This window comes from Pongo abelii, chromosome 11 (genome assembly GCF_028885655.2).
Source record: "Pongo abelii isolate AG06213 chromosome 11, NHGRI_mPonAbe1-v2.0_pri, whole genome shotgun sequence".
NCBI classification, from domain to species: domain Eukaryota; kingdom Metazoa; phylum Chordata; class Mammalia; order Primates; family Hominidae; genus Pongo; species Pongo abelii.
This window is the reverse complement of record NC_071996.2, coordinates 126,034,691-126,058,403: the sequence shown is the minus strand read 5'-3', so window position 1 is coordinate 126,058,403 and position 23,713 is coordinate 126,034,691. Positions and strand designations below refer to the sequence as shown.

The 23,713-nt window shown below is 39.2% G+C and overlaps 1 protein-coding gene across 2 annotated transcripts in view; it reads left to right on the top strand.

Moving 5' to 3' along the window:
* The window catches only part of FARSB (phenylalanyl-tRNA synthetase subunit beta), an 83,531-nt gene extending 60,274 nt beyond the window's left edge, over window positions 1–23,257 (top strand). For both annotated transcript variants that reach the window (XM_002812914.6, XM_063713067.1), the window contains exon 17: window positions 22,920–23,257. In XM_002812914.6, coding sequence (XP_002812960.2) covers window positions 22,920–23,071 — 152 coding nt within the window. In that variant the 3' untranslated portion in view covers window positions 23,072–23,257. The remainder of the gene's footprint in view (window positions 1–22,919) is intronic.
* Window positions 23,258–23,713: the final 456 nt, after the last annotated feature.

Sequence of the window (23,713 nt, the reverse complement as noted above, 5' to 3'; positions counted from 1 at the left end):
TATTAAACAAATAAGCAGTGATTCCCACACAGTTGGAATAGTGGTATAACACAGGCACTGTTTTTATAGAAGCTTCAGCAATCATCACATGAGTCACTTAGCCCTGTCTTGTTTTTACTCCTCTTGCCTCACTCTCTTGTATGCACAAGGCAAAGTTCTCTCCACTCATGTTCACTTAACTCTTTTTGAGGGGTAGGTGTTTTGATGCTTTCCTGATACTTTAGTACTTGTAGCAAATTGGAATAAAGTCCCAAGATGAATGGCTTGGTCAGCTTGGTATTCCCTCTGATAGATATTGTAGTAACAGTGTTTCTTAACCTTTTTAAAATTAATCTCTCCACTAAGGGCCTTTTTTAGATATTTTCTTTTTCCTTAGTTGTTCCTTCATGAAATTTTAATACCACAGATACACTATATATATACTGTATATATGTATTATTATGTACTGTATGTATCGCTGTGCTGTATACATAAAAATAGTAAGTGTAAAGCTTACTTTTAAAAATTTTGATGCAGGGTTATCAATAACTAAGCAAAATTTTTAAGTTAAATTTAAAAATGATTAACATTTCACTATATCTGCTGGGTAACTTTTAATGTTATTTATTTACTTACATAAACTGTAGTGTATCAAATTATATTTGCCAATCGGCAATTTATACACATATATGGTAATAGTAATAAAAAATTGTAAAAATCATTCAAAACTTATTTTAGCAAAAGTAAAACAGTTGTTATTTTTTGAGACAGGGTCTTGCTCTGTTGCCCAGGCTAGAGTGTAGTGGCATGATCACGGCTCACTGTAATCCTCCCACTTCAGCTACCTAAGTAGTTGGGACTACAGGGCATGCCACCATGCTCAGCTCACTTTTTTGTTTTGTTTTGTTTTTTGTAGAGGCGGGTTTTTGCCATGTCACCCAGGCTGGTCTCAAGCTCCCGGTATCAAACAATCCACCCGCCTCGGCCTCCCAAAGTGTTGAGATTATAGGTGTGAGCCACCATGCCCAGCTAAAGTAATTTTTAGTGAATTTAACTTTTAACTTTTATCTAGTTGATAGTCGGATATTGTCAGCATTTTTTTCTTTTGAGTACTTTTTGTTGTTGTTGAGACGGGGTCTCACTCTGTCACCCAGACTGGAGTGCAGTGGCGCCATCACCACTTGACACCTCAGCCATCAGTGTAGCCGGGACTACAGGCACGTGCCACCATGCCTGGCTAATTGTTGTTTTCTTTTGTTTTCTTTAAAGACAGTTTCTCTGTGTTGCTTAGGCAGATCTTGAACTCCTGGCCTCAAGTGATCTTCCTGACTTGGCCTCAGGTGTGAGCCACCACGCCCACTCTTTTGAGTACTTACCATAACTAATGATGTGTTAAATAACCTTTTGAATTAAATAGTAAAATATAAACTATTTTTGTTTAATTCTCAGAGCCTAAGCTACACACAAAAGCTCTAAAGATCAGCCACAAGGCAGTCAAATGGCATCCCATTGAATGTGACTTGGAGATCTAGTAATGGATAGAGTCTTTCAATCGCAGCCATCTGTTGCCATAGTTTTATAGCAGTGTTCTTGCACACATTTACTGTATCTTCCATATTAATGTTGCTTGTGGGATACCCAAGAAAACCCAATGAGAGGAATGAAATACTGAGGAGTAAGGTTTTTGTCAAGTAGGGCTCAGCTTTGGAGCAACGCAAACCATTTTAATATGGAATATTTTTTTGGTACCCCCCCGCCCCGCCCCTTTTCCTCTAAGAACCAGTTCCACCCCTGTGGAAAATGCGTGCTATAACATAATGAATACTTTGGAATTATAGTAGTCTCCTCTTATCTGCAGGGTATACATTCCAAGACCCCTGATGGATGCTTGAAACTGCAAATAGTATTGAACGCTATATATATGATATGTTTTTAGTCTGTTAACCAAGACAGCTACTAAGTGACTAACGGGCAGGTAGCATATACAGTGTGGACACGCCGGACGAAAGGAAGATTCATGTCCTGGGGAAGTCAGAGAGGGACAACTCTACTCAGTTTTTCATCACGCTACTCAGAACAGTGCACAAGTTAAAACTTAGGAATGATTTATTTCCGGAATTTCCCACTTAATATTTTCAGACCTCAGTTAACCACGGAAAGTGAAACTGCATATAAATGGAGACTACTGTATTTACATCCAGTTGTATATACTGGGCAAAAAAAGAGGAAGATATTTTCATTTACCTCATGGTCCTCTCTTCTCTTCTGCATCCATACTAGATCTTGGCCTCCACTATTCTATAGAAAACGATGTTGTGGCCCAAATACAAAGAATTATAAAAGAAATTCATTTTTAGCTTGTGATCTTTCAAGGGCCTGGGTCCTGAAAGTTCAAAGGATTTTTAGCATGATTCTGATTACTCAATTTTTATCTTATACATATGAGACAGTTTTACTTTCCTCAGGTATCAGCAGTTTTATACATTGGCCAAAATGGGGCAGCACTTGGTTTTGGCACATTTGTGTGCTTCAGCTTATTGGTTAAGAGTCACTGTCCTGGGAATTCCTAGAACATGATGGATTCTGATAAACTATCAACGCTCTAAGTGGCCAGTCCAGCTCTACTCCAGAAGGATTAAGAGAATGGATGGATGGGTGGCTGGAAAGAAGGAAAACACATTGAATAAATCCCTAGGTAGGGATGGTAAATGTGGAGTGATCTCCTGAGCACAGGACCACAAAAAATAAAGGCCTTTTCCCCTGGAGCACTTACTATGGCTTTAACAAGAGAGAGAAATAAAACTTCCATCTGTTTAAACCATTGCCACTTGGGAGTTTCTTTCTTAAAGTTGAAACTAATCCTCACTTACAAATCATATTTTAATTCCTACTTGCCAGAACCCCTTGGCAGTATTAAGATGCCATCCAGCTCTAAACTGAATCAAGTTTCAAGCTAACTTCTAAGTTATTTTAAAATTCTTAGTGAAATTGTTCATTGTCATTCATTCCCTGTCCTCACTATAACCCTTTATTTTGAACACATTTAGATGGCTCATTCTTGTATCTACATGTAAAGTGTTTTCCTGGACACACTTTATCTTATTGCCTTTAAGGTTATTATTGGTAACCACTGGCATTTATTTCCAGTTTGAATTTGCATTTTTACAGCTAATGAAGGCATTGGCCACTCCCAGGAAATATGTTTTAGAGGATTGGCTTTTAAAATGTCTTCTTGGCTCCCACCGATAAACCACTTAAAAAAAAATTGTATATATGCTTCCAAGTAAGATTTGAACAAAGGGTTACCTGTCTTAAAAAAAGTTTGAAGCCTACCCTTATAGAAAATGAGGAAGTTTATGAATGCTATAGCAAAGATGAGAGGCATTTTTATTCCTCTCTTTCTACCTTACTTTCACTTGCTTTTCTTTTGTGTGCTGTGATTATGAGTACTAAGATTGTAGCAATACCAACTCATCATATCACATAGAGGTGGTACATTGTGAGTGTGAAAAGTGATTGATATCTGTCTAGCTATTCATAAATCAATTAAATTTCAGGCTTTGGGTGTTCTCTAGTTCCGGTTGCACAGGAACACTAGGTACTTGAAGGTTTTTGACATTTCTGGATACTGGAAAATTAAGAGTAATTATTTTTCATTAACACTGACTTAAAAAGGAATGTCTGCCAGAACATTGATAGTTCAGCTCATATTTCTTTCTTTTTCTTTCTTTCTTTTTTTTTTTTTTTTTAAGAGACAGGGTCTCACTGTTACCAAGGCTGCAGCACCCTGGCTTGATGATCATAGCTCGCTGTAGCTTCAAACTCCTGGGTAAAAGCGATCCTCCCATTTCAGCCTCCCCAGGTAGCCAGGACTATAGGCACACACTACCACACCCAGCTGATTCTTTTATTTTTTATGTAGATATGTCCAATGTCCAAGCAAATGAGTTTATTGAGTTTATCTATGTTCCAAAAGTCCCATCTCCATTGATGTGTTCACATTTAGTTATTTCCTTTTCTATCAAGGTGTAGGACTAGGGCAATAATTTTTTTTAAACTTTGTTATTATAAAAAATTAAAAACATACATAAAAATAAAGAGACTAGCATGAGTCCCGATGTCCCCATTGTCTAATTTCAACAATGATCAGTACAGAGTCAGTTTTGTTTCTTTGGTACCCTCACCCACTTTCCACACTACTAAATTATTTTGAAGCAAATCTAAGACATTGCATTATTCCCAGTTGTAAATACAACAAGATGCATCTCTACAATACAGGAACTCCTTTTTTAAAGCATAACTGCAACATCATCACACAAAATTAACAATAATTTCTGAATATCATCAAGTATCCAGTCAATGTCCCCCTTTCCCAATTGTCTTTTTTTTTTTGGCCTAAAACGGTGGGAGGTGGGATATCTTTTTTATTATTATTATTATTATACTTTTAAGTTCTAGGGTACATGTGCACAATGTGCAGGTTTGTTACATATGTATGCATGTGCCATGTTGGTGTGCTGCACCCATTAACTTGTCATTTACATTAGGTATTTCTCCTAATGCTTTCCCTCCCCCCTCCCCCCACCCCATGACAGGCCCCCGTGTGATGTTCCCCTTCCTGTGTCCAGGTGTTCTCATTGTTCACTTCCCACCTATGAGTAAGAACATGTGGTGTTTGGTTTTTTATCCTTGCAATAGTTTGCTGAGAATGATGGTTTCTAGCTTCATCCATGTCCCTACAAAGGACATGAACTCATCCTTTTTTATGGCTGCATAGTATTCCATGGTGTATATGTGCCACATTTTCTTAATCCAGTCTATCATTGATGGACATTTGGGTTGGTTCCAAGTCTTTGCTATTGTGAATACTGCCACAATAAACATATGTAGGCATGTGTCTTTATAGCAGCATGATTTATAGTCCTTTGGGTATATACCCAGTAATGGGATGGCTGGGTCAAATGGTATTTCTAGTTCTAGATCCCTGAGGAATTTCCACACTGACTTCCGCAATGGTTGAACTAGTTTACAGTCCCACCAACAGTGTAAAAGTATTCCTATTTCTCCACATCCTCTCCAGCACCTGTTGTTTCCTGACTTTTTAATGAATGCCATTCTAACTGGTGTGAGATGGTATCTCATTGTGGTATTGATTTGCATTTCTCTGATGGCCAGTGATGATGAGCATTTTTTCATGTGTCTGTTGGCTGCATAAATGTCTTCTTTTGAGAAGTACCTGTTCATATCCTTCGCCTACTTTTTGATGGGGTTGTTTCATTTTTTCTTGTAAATTTAAGTTCTTTGTAGATTGTGAATATTAGCCCTTTGTCAGATGGGTAGATTGCAAAAATTTTCTCCCATTTTGTAGGATGCCTGTTCACTCTGATGGTGGTTTCTTTTGCTGTGCAGAAGCTCTTTAGTTTAATTAGATCCCATTTGTCTATTTTGGCTTTTGTTGCCATTGCTTTTGATGTTTTAGTGATGAAGTCCTTGCCCATGCCTATGCCCTGAATGGTATTGCCTAGGTTTTCTTCTAGGGTTTTTATGGTTTTAGGTCTAACATTTAAGTCTTTAATCCATCTTGAATTAATTTTTGTGTAAGGTGTAAGGAAGGGATCCAGTTTCAGCTTTCTACATGTGGCTAGCCAGTTTTCCCAGTGTCATTTGTTAAATAGGGAATCCTTTCCCCATTTTTTGTTTTTGTCAGTTTGTCAAACATCAGATGGTTGTAGATGTGTGGTATTATTTCTGAGGGCTCTGTTCTGTTCCATTGGTCTATATCTCTGTTTTGGTACCAGTACCATGCTGTTTTGGTTACTGTAGCCTTGTAGTATAGTTTGAAGTCAGGTAGCGTGATGCCTCCAGCTTTGTTCTTTTGGCTTAGGATTGACTTGGCGATGTGGGCTCTTTTTTGGTTCCACATGAACTTTAAAGTAGTTTTTTCCAATTCTGTGAAGAAAGTCATTGGTAGCTTGATGGGGATGGCATTGAATCTATAAATTACCTTGGGCAGTATGGCCATTTTCACGATATTGATTCCTCCTACCCATGAGCATGGAATGTTCTTCCATTTGTTTGTGTCCGCTTTTATTTCATTGAGCAGTGGTTTGTAGTTCTCCTTGAAGAGGTTCTTCACGTCCCTTGTAAGTTGGATTCCTAGGTATTTTATTCTCTTTGTAGCAATTGTGAATGGGAGTTCACTCATGATCTGGCTGTCCGTTTGTCTGTTATTGGTGTATAGGAATGCTTGTGATTTTTTGCACGTAGATTTTGTATCCTGAGACTTTGCTGAAGTTGCTTATCAGCTTAAGGAGATTTTGGGCTGAGACGATGGGGTTTTCTAAATACACAATCATGTCAAGTGCAAACAGGGACAATTTGACTTCAGTTTTCCTAATTGAATACCCTTTATTTCTTTCTCCTGCCTGATTGCCCTGGCCAGAACTTCCAACACTGTGTTGAATGGGAGAGGTGAGAGAGGGCATCCCTGTCTTGTGCCAGTTTTCAAAGGGAATGCTTCCAGTTTTTGCCTATTCAGTATGATATTGGCTGTGGGTTTGTCATAAACAGCTCTTATTATTTTGAGATACGTCCCATCAATACCTAGTTTATTGAGAGTTTTTAGCATGAAGGGTTGTTAAATTTTGTCAAAGGCCTTTTCTGCATCTATTGAGATAATCATGTGGTTTTTGTCTTTGGTTCTGTTTATATGCTGGATTATGTTTATTGATTTGCGTATGTTCAACCAGCCTTGCATCCCAGGGATGAAGCCAACTTGATCGTGGTGGATAAGCTTTTTGATATGCTGCTGGATTTGGTTTGCCAGTGTTTTATTGAGGATTTTTGCATCGATGTTCATCAGGGATATTGGTCTAAAATTCTCTTTTTTTGTTGTGTCTCTGCCAGGCTTTGGTATCAGGATGATGCTGGCCTCATAAAATGAGTTAGGGAGGATTCCCTCTTTTTCTATTGATTGGAATAGTTTCAGCAGGAGTGGTACCAGCTCCTCTTTGTACCTCTGATAGAATTTGACTGTGAATCCATCTGGTCCTGGATTTTTTTTGGTTGGTAGGCTCTTAATTATTGCCTCAATTTCAGAGCCTGTTATTGATCTATGCAGGGATTCAATTTCTTCCTGGTTTAGTCTTGGGAGGGTGTATGTGTCAAGGAATTTATCCATTTCGTCTAGATTTTCTAGTTTATTTGCATAGAGGTGTTTATAGTATTCTCTGATGGTAGTTTGTATTTCTGTGGGATTGGTGCTGATATTCCCTTTATCATTTTTTTAGTGCGTCTATTTGATTCTTCTCTCTTTTCTTCTTTATTAGTCTTGCTAGTGGTCTATCAATTTTGTTGATCTTTTCAAAAAACCAGCTCCTGGATTCACTGATTTTTTGTGTCTCTATCTCCTTCAGTTCTGCTCTGATCTTAGTTATTTCTTGCCTTCTGCTAGCTTTTGAATGTGTTTGCTCTTGCTTCTCTAGTTCTTTTAATTGTGATGTTAGGATGTTGATTTTAGATCTTTCCTGCTTTCTCTTGAGGGCATTCAGTGCTATGAATTTCCCTCTACACACTGCTTTAAATGTGTCCCAGAGATTCTGGTATGTGTGTCTTTGTTCTCATTGGTTTCAAAGAACATCTTTATTACTGACTTCATTTCGTTAGGTACCCAGTAGTCATTCAGGAGCAGGTTGTTCAGTTTCCATGTAGTTGTGTGGTTTTGAGTGAGTTTCTTAATCCTGAGTTCTAATTTGATTGCACTGTGGTCTGTGAGACAGTTTGTTATAATTTCTGTTCTTTTACATTTGCTGAGGAGTGCTTTACTTCCAACTATGTGGTCAATTTTGGAATAAGTGCAATGTGGTGCTGAGAAGAATGTATATTCTGTTGATTTGGGGTGGAGAGTTCTGTAGATGTCTATTAGATCCTCTTGGTGCAGAGCTGAGTTCAAGTCCTGGATATCCTTGTTAACTTTCTGTGTCATTGATCTGTATAATGTTGACAGTGGGCTGTTAAAGTCTCCCATTATTATTGTGTGGGAGTCTAAGTCTCTTTGTAGGTCTCTAAGGACTTGCTTTATGAATCTGGGTGCTCCTGTATTGGGTGCATATATATTTAGTATAGTTAGCTCTTCTTGTTGAATTGATCCCTTTACCATTATATAATGGCCTTGTCTCTTTTGATCTTTTGGTTTAAAGTCTGTTTTATCAGAGACTAGGATTGCAACCCCTGCCTTTTTCTGTTTTCCATTTGCTTGGTAGATCTTCCTCCATCCCTTTATTTTGAGCCTATGTGTGTCTCTGCACGTGAGATGAGTCTCCTGAATACAGCACACTGATGGGTCTTGATTCTATCCACTTTGCCAGTCTGTGTCTTTTAATTGGGGCATTTAGCCCATTTACATTTAAGGTTAATATTGTTATGTGTGAATTTGGTCCTGTCATTATGATGTTAGCTGGTTATTTTGCTCATTAATTGATGCAGTTTATTCCTAGTATCGATGGTCTTTACAATTTGGCATGTTTTTGCAGTGGCTGGTACCGGTTGTTCCTTTCCATGTTTAGTGCTTCCTTCAGGAGCTCTTGTAACGGAGGCCTGGTGGTGACAAAATCTCTCAGCATTTGCTTGTCTGTAAAGGATTTTATTTCTCCTTCACTTATGGAGCTTAGTTTGGCTGGATATGAAATTCTGGATTGAAAATTCTTTTCTTTAAGCATGTTGAAAATGGCCCCCACTCTCTTCTGGTTTGTAGAGTTTCTCCTGAGAGATCCACTGTTAGTCTGATGGGCTTCCCTTTGTGAGTAACTGGACCTTTCTCTCTGGCTGCCCTTAACATTTTTTTCCTTCATTTCAACCTTGGTGAATCTGACAATTATATGTCTTGGAGTTGCTCTTCTCAAGCAGTATCTTTATGGCGTTCTCTGTATTTCCTGAATTGAATGTTGGCCTGCCTTGCTAGGTTGTGGGAGTTCTCCTGGATAATATCCTGTAGAGTGTTTTCCAACTTGGTTCCATTCTCCCCATCACTTTCAGATACACCAATCAAACGTAGGTTTGGTCTTTTCACATAGTCCCATATTTCTTGGAGGCTTTGTTCATTTCTTTTTACTCTTTTTTCTCTAAACTTCTCTTCTGGCTTCATTTCATTCATTTGATCTTCAATCACCGATACCCTTTCTTCCACTTGATCCAATCAGCTACTGAAGCTCGTACATGCGTCACGTAGTTCTCGTGCCATGGTTTTCAGCTCCATCAGGTCATTTAAGGTCTTCTCTATGCTGTTTATTCTAGTTAGCCATTCTAATCTTTTTTCAAGGTTTTTAGCTTCTTTGTGATGTGTTCGAACATCCTCCTTTAGCTCAGAGAAGTTTGTTATTACTGATCTTCTGCAGCCTACTTCTGTCAACGTGTCAAAGTCATTCTCCGTCCAGCTTTGTCCCGTTGCTGGCGAAGAGCTGCAGTTCTTTGGAGGAGAAGAGGTGCTCTGATTTTTAGTATTTTCAGCTTTTCTGCTCGGTTTCTCCCCATCTTTGTGGTTTTATCTAATTTTGATCTTTGGTGATGGTGACCTACAGATGGGGTTTTGGTGTGGATGTCCTTTTTGTTGATGTTGATGCTATTCCTTTCTGTTTGTTAGTTTTCCTTCTAACAGTCAGGACCCTTAGCTGCAGGGCTGTTGGAGTTTGCTGGAGGTCTACTCCAGACCCTGTTTGCCTGGGTATCACCAGCGGAGGCTGCAGAACAGCAAATATGGTAGAATGGCAAATGTTGCTGCCTGATCCTTCCTCTGGAAGCTTTGTCTCAGAGGGCCACCTGGCTGTATGAGGTGTCAGTCGGCCCCTACTGGGAGGTATCTCCTAGTTAGGTTACTCGGGGGTCAGGGACCCACTTGAGGAGGCAGTCTGTCGGTTCTCAGATCTCAAACTCTGTGCTGGGAGAACCACTACTCTCTTCAAAGCTGTCAGACAGGGACGTTTAAGTCTGCAGAAGTTTCTGCTGCCTTTTGTTCAGCTATGCCCTGTCCCCAGAGGTGGAGTCAACAGAGGCAGGCAGGCCTTGTTGAGCTGAGGTGGGCTCCACCCAGTTCGAGCTTCCGGGCTGCTTTGTTTACCTACTCAAGCCTCAGCAATGGTGGACGCCTCTCCCCCAGCCTCGCTGCAGCCTTGCAGTTCGATCTCAGACTGCTGTGCTAGCAATGAGCAAGGCTCCGTGGGCGTGGGACCCTCCGAGCCAGGCATGGGATATAATCTCCTGGCATGCTGTTTGCTAAGACCGTTGGAAAAGGGCAGTACTAGGGTGGGAGTCGCCTGATTTTCCAGGTACTGTCTGTCACGGCTTCCCTTGGCTAGGAAAGGGAATTCTCCGACCCCTTGCGCTTGCTTACTGGGTGAGGAGATGCCCCGCCCTGCTTTGGCTCACACTCCGTGGGCTGCACCTACTTTCCAACAAGTTCCAGTGAGATGAACCTGGTACCTCAGTTGGAAATGCAGAAGTCACCTGTCTTCTGCGTCACTCACGCTGGGAGCTGTAGACTGGAGCTGTTCCTATTCGGCTATCTTGGACCCCAAATTCAGGGCAATAATTTTTAAAACTTTTTCGGGGGGAATTGGATGGAAGCTCCCTTTAAGCAACTTCTATAACTGAAGTCCCCATTTTGTTAATTTTTTATTTTGAAATAGTCAAAATTTATTTTAAAAATGCAAGTGGTATGCAAAAATTTTTTTTCTGAACTGTTTGAGAGCTAATCTGATATCACATTACCCCTGAATACTTTGGTGTATATTTCCTATAAACAAGGATGTCATTCTCTATAACCGTAATAATAATCATCAAAATCAGATGAACGTTGATGTTTATGTTAACCACCATTTAACCCTTACGCCCTATGCAAGTTTTATCAATTGTCCCTTATAGCTGTATTAGTCCGTTCTCATGCTGCTATGAAGAAATACCCAAGACTGAGTAATTTATAAAGAAAAGAGGTTTAATTGACTCACAGTTCTGCATGGCTGGGAAGGCCTCAAGAAACTTAAAATCATGGTAGAAGGCACTTCATCACAGGGCAGCAAGAGAGTGAGTAAAGGGGGTGAGAGTGAGTAAAGGGGGAAATGCCTTTTAAAAAACCATCAGAACTTGTGAGAACTCCCTTACTATCACAAGAACAGCATGGGGATAACTGCCTCCATGTCTCAATTACCTCCCACCCAGACCCTCCCATGGGGATTATGGGAACTACATTTCAAGATGAGATTTGGGTAGGGACACAGCCAAACCATATCAATAGCAAAGAGTCACTTGTTTTCTTCAGCCATCATGTCTCATTAGTCTCCTTCTGGTGATTTCTAGAATAGTCTTTTCTTCACTTTCGTGACCTTGACACTTGAAGATTACAGGCCAGTTATTTTGTAGCATGTTCCTCAATTTTGGTTTGTCTGATGTTTCTTCACTAATTAAATTCCTGTTAGGCATCTTTGGAGGAATGGTAGAGAAGTAATGCTAACTTCCCAATGCATGCTATGAAGTGGCATACAATTTTCATTTATCCCATAACTGATATGTTCACTGTAATCACTTAATTAAGGTTGAAGCTACCAGTCGTCTTTACTGTAAAGTTATTCTTTTCTCCATTATAATTAAGAAATATCTTGTGGGGGAAGAGCTTTGAAATTATGTAAATATACTGTTTCTAATCAGTTTTCCTATATACTTAGTTATGTCAGTATGGACTCATTTTTGCTGATTTTATTCAGTGTATTTAGATCCATTACAGTCATTTATTTTGATGCTCAAATTGTCCCCAGTTTGGCCAGCAGGAATCCCTTGAAGCTGGCTTCAGTTTGCTTTTAACATGTTCCCCTCCCTGTGTCCATGTGTTCTTGTTGTTCAACTCCCACTTATGAGTGAGAACATGCAGTGCTTGGTTTTCTGTTCCTGTGTTAGTTTAGTTCTTTTTCTTTATTGAGAATCTTGGTTCCTAGTGAATTTACATTATTGCTCTTTTTTTTTTTTTTTTTTCTTTTGGAGACATAGTCTTGCTGTGTCCCCCAGGCTGGAGTGCAGTGGCGTGATCTCGGCTCACTGCAACCTCTGCCTCCTGAGTTCAAGCAATTCTCCTGCCTCAGCCTCCCGAGTAGCTGAGATTACAGGTGCCTGCCACCACACCCGACTAATTTTTTGTATTTTTAGTAGAGGTGGGTTTCATCATGTTGGCCAGGCTGGTCTTGACTCCTGATCTCAAGTGATCTGCCTTCCTTGGCCTCCCAAAGTGCTGGGGTTACAGGTGTGAGCCACTGCGCCCGAATTTACATTATTACTTGTTTGCTCATTCCACTTATCTATTTGTCTATCATAGTTTCAAAATAAAAATACTGATACTATTATCAACAATATGATTATTGAAAGCAGTTTAAAATTTATCCTTATTACTTTTTGTACTTAGAATATAGGCTATAAATAAGGGACGTAGAGAGAACTCTGGCTTCCACACCGTTCTCTCCCTGCCTCTATAGGTTATGATTTTTATTAGTTTTCAGTTTATCCTTCTGATGTATGTGTGCACACACCTGCGTGTGTGTGTTCCTATTCTCTTCCACTTTTTCAGCTGAGGGGCTGATACTTTACACACTGTTCTGTACCTTTCTTCATTTTACCTGACAGCCTACATTGGAGATGATTCTGTAGCAGCATATAGAGATCTTCCTCCTTCCTTTTGACTTCTCTGGGGTACTTCATTTTATGGAGTTCCACAGTGTAATCAACTAATTTCCTGTGGATTAACATTGAGTTGTTTCCAATCTTTTGCTATTACAGATTGTGTTACAGCGAATAGTCTTGTGCATATGTTATTTGGTAATGCCACTGTATCTCTGGGACAGATTCCTGGAAGTGTGGGATCACTGGGACAAAGTAAATAAATTCATATTTTCACCAGACACTGCCAAACACCCCTCCATAGGATTTCTAGTTCCAACGTTGTACAAACGCGGCAGCAACACTTGAGAGGACTTATTTCTCCACAGCTGTGGTCACCAGACTTCTTGTCTTTGCCAGTCTTTCAGATGGGAAATGGTGTCTCACTGTAGTTTTAATTGAATTTCCCTTGCCGTGAGCAAGTGTAACATATTTACATGTTTACAAGGACGTTTTTATTTCCTTTTCTGTGATCCACCTGTCTTTTTACTTATTTCTTTAGGTTTGTCAATCTTCTCTAGTTTTAGGAACCTCCTATGTAGTGTGGCTGTCAACCCTTCATGATATACATATGCTATTTTTTCAGTTTGTCAACTGTCTTTTGACTCCAACTGCTCAGAAGCTAATAGCGTATCTATTATGGTTTATCTAGGAAATTCAAAAATTGTTGAAAAACCACTTTTTTGACATTCCCTGTATTTCTTTCTAACAAGCAAGATTCTAGAAACCTTTAATAACTAAATGCTTGCTCTGATTTTTAAAAATATGTTAATCCATAATCTGCTTTGTTTAAAAATTGGAAATGTTTCTTTTACTGTGGACTTTTGGGGCAGTGGGGATGCAGAAACATAACAGAACATCCATTAGAGATCTGTCTTCTCCAGAGTTTCATTCATCTGTCAGCACATTTCTTCTCTCCCCATATTATTCCTTTTTTGAGAGACTCCTTTCTGCTTTTTAGCTTAAATTACTCTTCTATATATATATTACATCATTGCAGAAATCCAACAGATTGACATTCATTTAAAGTATTCCCAATACCTTCATAAAAATGATAGGAGGCCTGTTAACTTTACTGAGGTCTCAGTTGTGGTTTTGACTTTGACCAATTATTTTGTTTTACACTGGGGTTGAATAGCTGTGGCCTAACCTTGGGCTCTTTGAGAAATGAATACTGTCATTCATTTGGGTGACTTGGGCAACCCTGGAAACACATCTGAGCACCTGTTGGCTCATGTGGGCTGTGGGTCAGGAATGTGATCTTCTTGCTGAGGGTCTTACGAGGCCAAGTAAAATGTCTCAAGACCCCCTGGCCCTTCCTGTCTTGAAGGGTTTTTTGTGTCATAGTTGTACTTTCCTCTACTTCTCCCCTTCCAAGAACCAGAACCCTCATTTTCCCCCTTCTGAGTCACTATATTTTGTCACTCACCTTTCAGAAGATAAAGGTTTCTAGTCACTCTCATAATCCCTAAAGTCCTTTAGTTTGTGAATTGCATTCTCTGAAAAAAGGTTTCCTCTTGGAATTATTTTCCTAGGTTGATTTGGGACTTTTTTTTTTCCTGCCAGTGGAATTTTTTTTTTTAAAGGCAGTAGTTGTGTTATGCAGGAGAAAGTTTTTTATTGGTGTTGTACAAGATGAGATCAATATAATCTTCTATTTGTGGTTTGTTGCTAGTACCACTACTAGAAGTGCATTGTTTAACATTTTGCTATATAAGGAGCTATACAATGATTCATTTTCTTTTTACCTATGTAGTACTTTTTTTTTTTTTTTTTTTGAGATGGTGTCTCACTATGTTGCCTAGGCTAGTTTTGAACACCTGGTCTCAAGCCACCTTCCTGCCTCAGCCTCCCAAAGCACTAGGATTGCAGGTGTGCACCACTATGCCTCACCTTTAATACTACTTTTAGAAAAGGGAAGTAATCCAAGAAAGACTCTATGCTTGTAGAAGCCTTATTTATACTAATGAATAATAGGAAACAACTTCAGGATGAAATACTTAAAGAATAAGTTGACAAGCTATGGCATATAAATATAATGGAATGTGATTAAAATGTCTTTAGACACGTGAATATAAACTCACTTGAAAAAGCAGTCCCAAGATGGAATAGACATTAATTCATTATATATAATATTTATTATGTATAATATTCATGTATATAATATTTACCTGTGTGTAATGAATGTGTTGTTTGTAAAACCCTAGGATGCATGCTAATCAACTGTGATAGAGTCCGTATAACACTGCGTGTTGCGGCAAGTCATTCTGTCACTAATCCATGTGATTAAAGACTTAATTCCTTCACACCAGTTTCTTCATCTGGAAAATGGCAATGACGGTATCTGTCCCATCAACACCCTAGAGTTGTCAGGGGAGGCTGCAAGAATTTGTGAAAGCATTTTGGAATGTGTAAATCTCTTCAGAGTAAACTTGGAGTAGATCTTAGGTCTATCTGTCTTGAGAAAAGCAACATTGGATGAGCTACAGAGTGGGTTTCAGGAAAACCTGAGTTCTGATCTCAATTCTGCTCTTACCTGTTTTCTTAACCTGTCTAGTCTAGTATCTATTTTTTTCATATATTAAGTGAAGGAAATGGACAGGATTGCTTCCAAGGTCATTTCCGGTTTTAAGATTCTGCAGGAGTTTAAATTCAGAAGGAATTTCTGCCACAGGTTCTAATATTTCAGCTCTTTTTCTTTGCCTTTTTAGATGGTGTCCCTGTGGTACTTATCTGCTGAAATAATTCCAACTTTGTTTCAAGAATCTGAAATTTATTCATACAAGTACCTGTGTTATATGGGATTTAAAAAATAAATAGTTCTGTTTTCCATGGAAGGCTCTAGGTTTTGTCAGTATTGTGCTGTATTAATATTACAGACCCTACTTGGGTATGTCCTAAGGTGGAAGATGATGAACTGTCAGTCTTTCTTATTTTCTCTTAAGTTTTGTTTGTTTATTTAATTGTAAACCAGAAGAAGTTTGTAAACATGAAATGGACAGCTTGACCAAAAGCTTAAAAACATTCTGCTTTAGTAAGGCCTTATGTGCCTATGGGCCACACACAGAGGAGCCGATTCCACGCCCCTTCTTCACCTTTTGCTTACTCTCCAGCCTCTACTATTGCTTGCCTAGGGCAAGCCTCCTGATCTCCTTGTGCTTCACTTTTTCCCATCTGTAACTTGTCTGTCCCACGAAGGGCTTGGCCAGGGCTGCACTGGGAATGAGTGAATAGAAGGCGAGGTGCCATGTTTTTGCAATTTCATTATTCTTTCATTTTTCTTTTCTTTGTTTTTGAGATGGAGTCTCACTCTGTCACCCAGGCTGGAGTGCAGTGGTGAGATCTAAGTTTACTGCAACCTCCCCCTCCCGAGTTCAAGCGATTCTCTTGTCTCAGCCTCCCGAGTAGCTGGGACTACGGGCGCCCACCATCACGCCCGGCTAATTTTTTTTCTATTTTTTGGTAGAGATGGGGTTTCACCGTGTTAGCCAGGATGGTCTCGATCTCCTGACCTCATGATCCGCCTGCCTTGGCCTCCCAAAGTGCTGGGATTACACGCATGAGCTACCGCGCCCGGCCCCAGCTAATTTTTTTGTATTTTTTGTAGAGACAGGGTTTCACCATGTTGGCCAGGATGGTCTCGATCTCCTGACCTCGTGATCTTCCAGCCTTGGCCTCCCAAAGTGCTGGGATTACAGGCGTGAGCCACCGTGCCCGGCCTCCTTTTTCTTTTACATGCCCTACTTGTCACCTGAAATCTTACTCTGAAACTAAAACAGCTATCAAAATTACATGTTTAAAGTTACGTTTGCACTAAGTTAGCTAAAGGTCTCAATTGAATAAGTTAACTAACTGTGAAATTTGGATACAATCTCATATAGTCGACATTTCCATTCTTTCCTTAATTAGCCCTACCACAGTCTCTTTTTAATTATTTCACTGTACTTATGGAGGAAGTAATAAATTATTCCTTTTGGTTTGAGAAATCATCCCCTTAAAGATTTTTGTCAGGTGAAAGACTGGGTAAAGAACCATTTGTTGGCCCAAGAAGGCAGAGTGATTTCTTTTATTTTTGAAGTTGTTATTCTAAATATATTCTATACATATTGAAGAAATGTGAAAATTTTGGGGGAAAATGATATGGGTGTCAGACAAATATAGAATGATGGCATTATTTAAGAACAGAAGTTTTCAAAACAGACTGACAGTGAGGGTACTTTTTAACCTAGAGGTAAAAATCCTTTGGTTTTACACAGTTTGAGAGTGATTTAAAGTTACAATTAGCTGGGTCATCTTGAAGCTCTTCCAACATTCCTGACCTCCTTTAGGTTTTAAAATATGAGTGTGCATGTGTGCATGAGAGTCACATAGTTAAGATTAGACTTTAAAATAGATCTCAACGTTTCCCAAGCATTTTCTATTTAATCATTTCGTATTTGCCCTAATTAACTAAACATTTCATAAGAAATGTTAAAAAGTAAAAACCACAGGAATAAATGATAAATGATAAATTTCTGTACACAAATTAAGACTGGGAAATTTTGGAGTTACGATTCTAAATATTTAGTCACAAGGAGATTGTGGTAATTGTTAAAAGATGGTTGTTTATTGAAGACATTTCTCCATCACTTAGAGGACTAGGTAGTGTGGGTTTTGCTGATTTCTTTTGAAGCGTAAGGTCCTACAGGATCCTGTCCGGATTTGTAATAGTATGCCCTACCCTGTGTTGATGGAATGTTGCTGCGTCATGGGCTCTCTGAGTTCCATGCTGTGGGGTTAAGTAGGTACCAGTTCCCTCAGTTTAAGTGAAGTTTAAGTTGCCTTCACTTTAAGAGTTAATGGTGTCTGCAGGTGTGTTGGGATTAGCACTGTAAAGTTGTGTGAGGGGCTTTTCTTTCTTTTGATCTTCAGAAAGGGATGAAAGATGGCCATTAAACTCAAGGGATTAGGTCCCCTTTCTTTACAGACTTTAGGTACCATAAATATTGCACTTCAAATGCAAGGTGAAGAATTGTATACATCAGGGGAAAATAGGTGTTTTATATTACCAGTTGGAAATCATTCAGTCTCCACTTACAAATTAAATGGTCTTTGCAGAGACATTTTCTCCCAACTGAGTGTACTAGGATCTGAAAAAATGTTTTTGTGCTTATATCTCAATAGTGATGTTTTTTCCTCCTCATATTCCTAAACCTTTTTCTTTCCTTTTATAAGCTCTAATGTCTTACCTACATTGTACCGTTTTCCCCCTTGAGTTCTCTCCCCTTGTTGTAGTCCATCGGTGCGCTCAAAAAACTGCTGGTTCTAAAACTTCAAGAACAGCCACCTTTAAGAATGACACCGTGCTCACGTGGGATAAGTGTGTGTTTCGTTTTATAGCCTCTGTATGCTGTCTCTTCCTTTAAATCAACATTGTTTAGAAAAGGAAGGTGATGTTGATGGGCTGGCAGCAGAGTCCTACAATTCCTGTTACTGCATTCTTAGAAAACTAGTGGGAAACCAGGAGGAAGTTCCTCCTCTGTAGGAAATTATGGTTCCAGTCTCATTCCACACTTTGCCTTGTCACCCACCCTGTCAATTTCACCCCAGAATGGAACACTGGAGATGTTTTTTTCCCCTTTTCTGGGAGGAGAAGGGCTTGGGTAGATGCCAGCCCCTGAATCAGCCTGTGAAATGATTATTCCTCCCTTCACTCCATAGTACATAATTAGTCACCTAGAACATATTTACAGTACATTCAGTTGGCCCAGTGGCTTACAATATCTATATAATTTTGTATTTTTTTAGTTCATTCCTGAAGTTGGAGACTTATGTATAGTTAAAACTCATTATGATAGTTTCTGTTGTTTGCTATGACATATGTGACATATGGACATTCCTTTTCCAGTGTTCCCTGCCCCCCCACTTTATATTTTGTTCTTATTTCTTTATTGCAGAAATTTTGGGTGGTTAAGTACCAGATTGCAAGCAGTACAATATGTGGGTTCGAGCCTCACATCATGTATTAGTAATGTAAAAAAAGAAAAGGAAAAATAAAACTGTACGGGTAGATGACTTTTTATAGATGGGCCAAATAAAATACCAAATGAATGAGTTGAATATAGCCAGTAGCAGGGGGATTAAGATCAGGAATTAAGACCCTGATTAAGAAGGTGCTTGATAACACCTTCTAATGTTTTCAGATTAGGGGGTCTGCTCAGTTACCCCCTTAAGCTTCTACTTCCAATGTTCCCTAAAATTATAGGAATGACTCTATGTGTAAAGCTTATCCAAACTTTGGGCCTATAATATTTCTCTTAAAAAGAAAAAAAAAAGATGAGGCAAAAAGAAACTGTGAAAAGTGTTTAGCAATGAGCAAGAGAGGGAGCTTACAAACTCTTTGATGGTCAATTAGCCAGAAAATGTGCTAAAGACTGGGTGCTGTGCTGGATTGCAGGCCCAGGAATTACCCCCAAGGTCCTCAGAGTGGTCCTGCCGTTTGAGCACAGAGACAATTACAGACCTCTAGGAGATGCTACAAAGGCGTTAATTAAGGGACTTACTGACACCCCACTAAGTTTTGGAAATTGAATTCTTTTTTGTGCTTACCTGATGTTTCTTTTGTCCAGACTTTCACATGTATTTCAACAGAGAACACTATTTCCCCCACATATGTTTTATGTTGGAAGCCGTTTACTGTGATAGATAGCAGCAAAGCTGAGAGTTTAACCAGCGTAAGGAAGTAGGTAGAAAAGTGGGCTGGGAGGCTTTTTGCTGGGGAGCATTTTGGGCTCAGATTGAAAATTGTAATACTGCGCATCTTGAAACATCAGTAAGAGAAAACTAATGTACTTTATAGAATTTGAATTTTAGAATTCCCATTTCACAAAGCGATGTCATTTTCTTTGAAATGGCAACTTTATGTTTCTAGACACAGCATGCTGCTCTTTCTCTAAAAATATGTTTTTGTTTGTTGATGCTGTAAGGTTAGCCTTTGGCTACCACCCAGGTCTGATTTTTCACAAGCCTAGACTCATATTTTGTTCCATTTAGATGTGACTGTTTTTACTTCTGGAAATACTCTGCTTTAAGATGCATTAGTCCTAGCTAGAGCACTATGATCACATTAATCTACCGGAGTTATTGTGCTCAACTACCCCCTTTCTGCCAACAGTGGAGAGAGATGCTCTCATCTTTTAACTCTAGGGCCTAATTGTTGCCCAAGTCGGCTATATCTCCCTTGTTTTCTTAGTGAAGTAGTTATGCTCTCTTCTGTCCTTTGAAGCATTTCACTTCTGCCTGCAAAGTTTGGTTTGAACCTTAAAGGTTTTCAAAAGCACTAAGAAATACTTCTGTTTTAGTAACGTTATATTTTCCTTCAGTATTTCTAGTTTACATGTAATATCTGTCAAGTGGCACATTTTTTAGGTTCTCTCTGTTGTACCAATAGACAACTTGAAGGAGCTTTTATGTGCGTACCACTTAATTTGTGTATGAGGAGGACAGAACCTTAACCTTGCTGAAAAAAGGAGTCGATAAGAAAATCACAAGAAGTGTTTAAACTGTGATGACAATTTTAACTTGCCATTTTTTCATTTTTCACAAGGTCAGTTTCACAAGTGTGCAGTTTCAGCAAAGTCGAGTTTATACGGGAATCTTATGACTGGGCTTCATTTTTACATGTGGGTTGGTAGGGAAGGATAATTTGTATTGGATGATAGGGCAGCAGGCTTCCTTTTTACGAGTGAGTTGGTAGGGGAGGATGATTAGTATTGGACAAGAGGTAGCAGGCTCCTGTATGTGCTATCAGCTCCATTGGACTGCTGTGAAGGCCTTCTGACCCCAGAGCAGTTTGAGATGCTGCAGTGGCCTGGATGGGTCTATGTGCCCAGGTGACAGGTGAGAGCTTTTGATATTTATGTTATGTAGAATACTCATATACTTGGATATGTTTTAAATAAAGCATAATGTGAATTTTAGTTCTTTTTTGCTTTTCTTTGGAAAGAGGGAAAATTATACTTAGTGACACAAATATTTTTGTCTGATCAAGTACCTGACTGATTAATGAGCTAAAGCAAAGTTTGATCCAAACTTCTGGAGAGAGGTAGAGCTGGCAACTGAAGAAGAATATAACTGAATTTTGCTAAAAAAAGTGCTGATTCGAAAAGTTGTTTTATGAAGTAAAAATTCTAAGCTGTTATCTCTTAGGCTTTATTTTGCTAACATTGTTAGAACTAGCACATCTGGCTTAGATTCTAAAATAGTTTGGTTTTATGCTTCAGTAAAAATGAAACCAATCAAATTGGAATTGAAGATAGATGAAAGGATGGATTTTGGTACAATGAGGATTCTTAAACACAGTAAAGTTATCAGGGAAGATCCTGAACATTGCCTTTCTGAGTGTCCCTTAAAAATAGACTGGTGTCAAACATCAGCATCACACAATATACCCAGGTAACAAACTTGAACACGTACCCCTTGAATCTATTAATAAGATAAAAGTTCATAAAAACCACAGCAACCTGGTGTCTTTTTTCAGGTAGTGTGGTTGTATTCAAGTCTAGCTCTGTATAGGGGTGCCGGGGTGCTGGGATAAATAATTCCCAGCAGTCCTTCCAGTTCTGCAGTTCTTGATTATATTGCTTACCATCAACACTTTATATAATCTTTACTTACATGTCATTTGAAGATTTTTTTCTCCTTTGGGGAGTCGAGGGGAGGAGAGTTTTGTCTCTTAAGTTAGATATTTATTTTGATAGAATTAAAATGTACCATCTTTATCAGATTTAGTAATATTCACATGAAACTAAGGCTCTATAATATTAGTTGGGTTTGGTTTCTGCATTGTTTTATTTGGTTTCCCTCCCTATCCTCACCCCAAGTGTGGATTAGTGCGCAGAGCCAGATAGTTAAATGCAGTCACTGAAATTCTTGCTTTAAAAGACAGTGAGGCAGAATTGTTTAGTTTGGAGCAATGTGAAAAAGAGGCCACCTTAATATTTCACCTCTGTTGCTTTGGGTTTACTTAAGAATGACAATTTAGAATGTTTTCCAGCTCTTTCCCCAGAAATATAAACAAAGATCCTTCTCTGCTGGTCAAGAAATATATGTAATTGTCCTTTGTCTCTGTGGTACTAACTTGACAGTAGCGGGTTCCCCTCCCCTCCAACCTGATTCTGTATTTCTTAAGCATGCTGACCTTGGAACCATTAGTAGAGACTCAGCAGTTTACTCTTTCATCAATAATGCACTCACTCTGAAGTGGCAGGCTGGACGCTGTGGCCCAGCTCTGCATGGGTATTTTTAGTTTATGCCAGTAAATGTTTCTGTTGAATCGGTCAGGAGCTGCAGGCCTGATCCCTTTTCAAGTTGGTGGTGAGAGCAATGAGTCAGCATATTTGTAAACTTCAGGAGAGTACAGAACATTGATAAATTACTGTGGCACTGGTAATTTCATGAATATGGAGTGGGCCTATATGTTCATTTTTAGCTCTGTAAATCTCAAGAACTGTTACTGCCTTGGTAAGCTGTATCAGTGCATTGGCACCCAGATAAAGAGGACTTTCTGCCTGTCTTGAAGTAAATGAGGTATCAACCCAGACTTGTGTTAGGCTGGCCTTTGCTGTGGTTTTACAGTAGATGCTCCAGAACTGCTTAGAAAGCTCTTTTCAGACGGGAATGTGGGTTGCCTTCTGGTAGCATGGACTGTCATCAGAGGTGTGGTTCCCTCGGTAGCCGGCCTATGACACTGCGGCTCCAGTTTCTTTATGTAATGAGGTGAGAAAGAGTGAGGAAGAGTTGTACAGAGCAAATGAATTCAGTGTCAGTGTCTTAATCCAGTGAGCGTTGCTGTGGAAAAACCTGTCTGAAAACAGGTTCTTCCCATGCAAGTTCATCAGTTTTATGTTTCATTTTTTTCCTTTTGTCCTTTTTAGGACCGGTTCCAAGTGCAGGCAGAGTTCCCCTGGGACTTCTGACTGTGGACCTTCAGCAGCCTCTATGATTTCATCCTTCCTGCTCGGGCCCCTGTTACCAAAAATACAGGACCCTTATTTTCATATTTGCCCTGGATTTTTTCCTTGCAAGAGTTTCTTGATAGCAAATCCTTCTTTTAAATACTAGAAAGTATGAGGAAGCATTCTCTTTTCATAGCCAGTGGTTTAAAGAAGAATAGTTATTTTTAAAGTAGACTAGTGAGCTTTTAGTGTTAAACGTCTATTGACGTTTTGCCAGAAGAAACATTGATTTTTCTCTCACTTTCTCTTTTTCAGGGCCTGCTTTCTTCCCCGGGCGATGTGCAGAGATCTTTGCCAGGGGTCAAAGCGTCGGGAAGCTTGGGGTCCTTCATCCTGACGTTATCACCAAATTTGAGCTGACCATGCCCTGCTCCTCCCTAGAAATCAATATTGGACCCTTTTTGTGAAGATTGGTCTCTGTGGTGTGATTCTCTTCCCAGGTGTCCCTTTCTCCTCCCCTAGTGTCCTTAAGTCCTCCTCCACAGGGAACATCTATTTGGGCTTTAATGTTTAATAAAGTAGAAAGCACTGTCTGGCTGTGTGGGTAGAGACCACCCTTTCCCTGCATTAGGCCAGCTTGTGCCATATACGAATGTGGTGTCTGTGTGTGAAGCTGCATTGTTGGGTAAAAGCCCTGTGGAGTGCCGGAGAAATGCACTAGCAGAGTGCAGGATCTGTTCTGAAAGGCAGACGTGCTCCTCAGACATCAGAACATCACATTGGAACAGATTACTCCTGCATAACAAGATCCCATTTCTTTCTTTATTGATAAAACAAGATAATTGATGAGAGTTCATGTTGCATGAGTTTGAGAAAACTGAGGGGTTTAGCTTTGATTTTCTACATTTGACATGTATTCATCATTGAGAAACACTAAAATAACAATATTTTTAGAAAACATTTAAGAATCAATTATGGTCCAACAATTATAGCTTCTGAGGTCAGTTTAAAGTGAAAGAAAAATCTGTAATACAAGGATTCAAAATATGTGAGGGTGCATAGGTATTTTTTACTCTGTGATACTCTAAGATAGAGTACATGCAACAAAG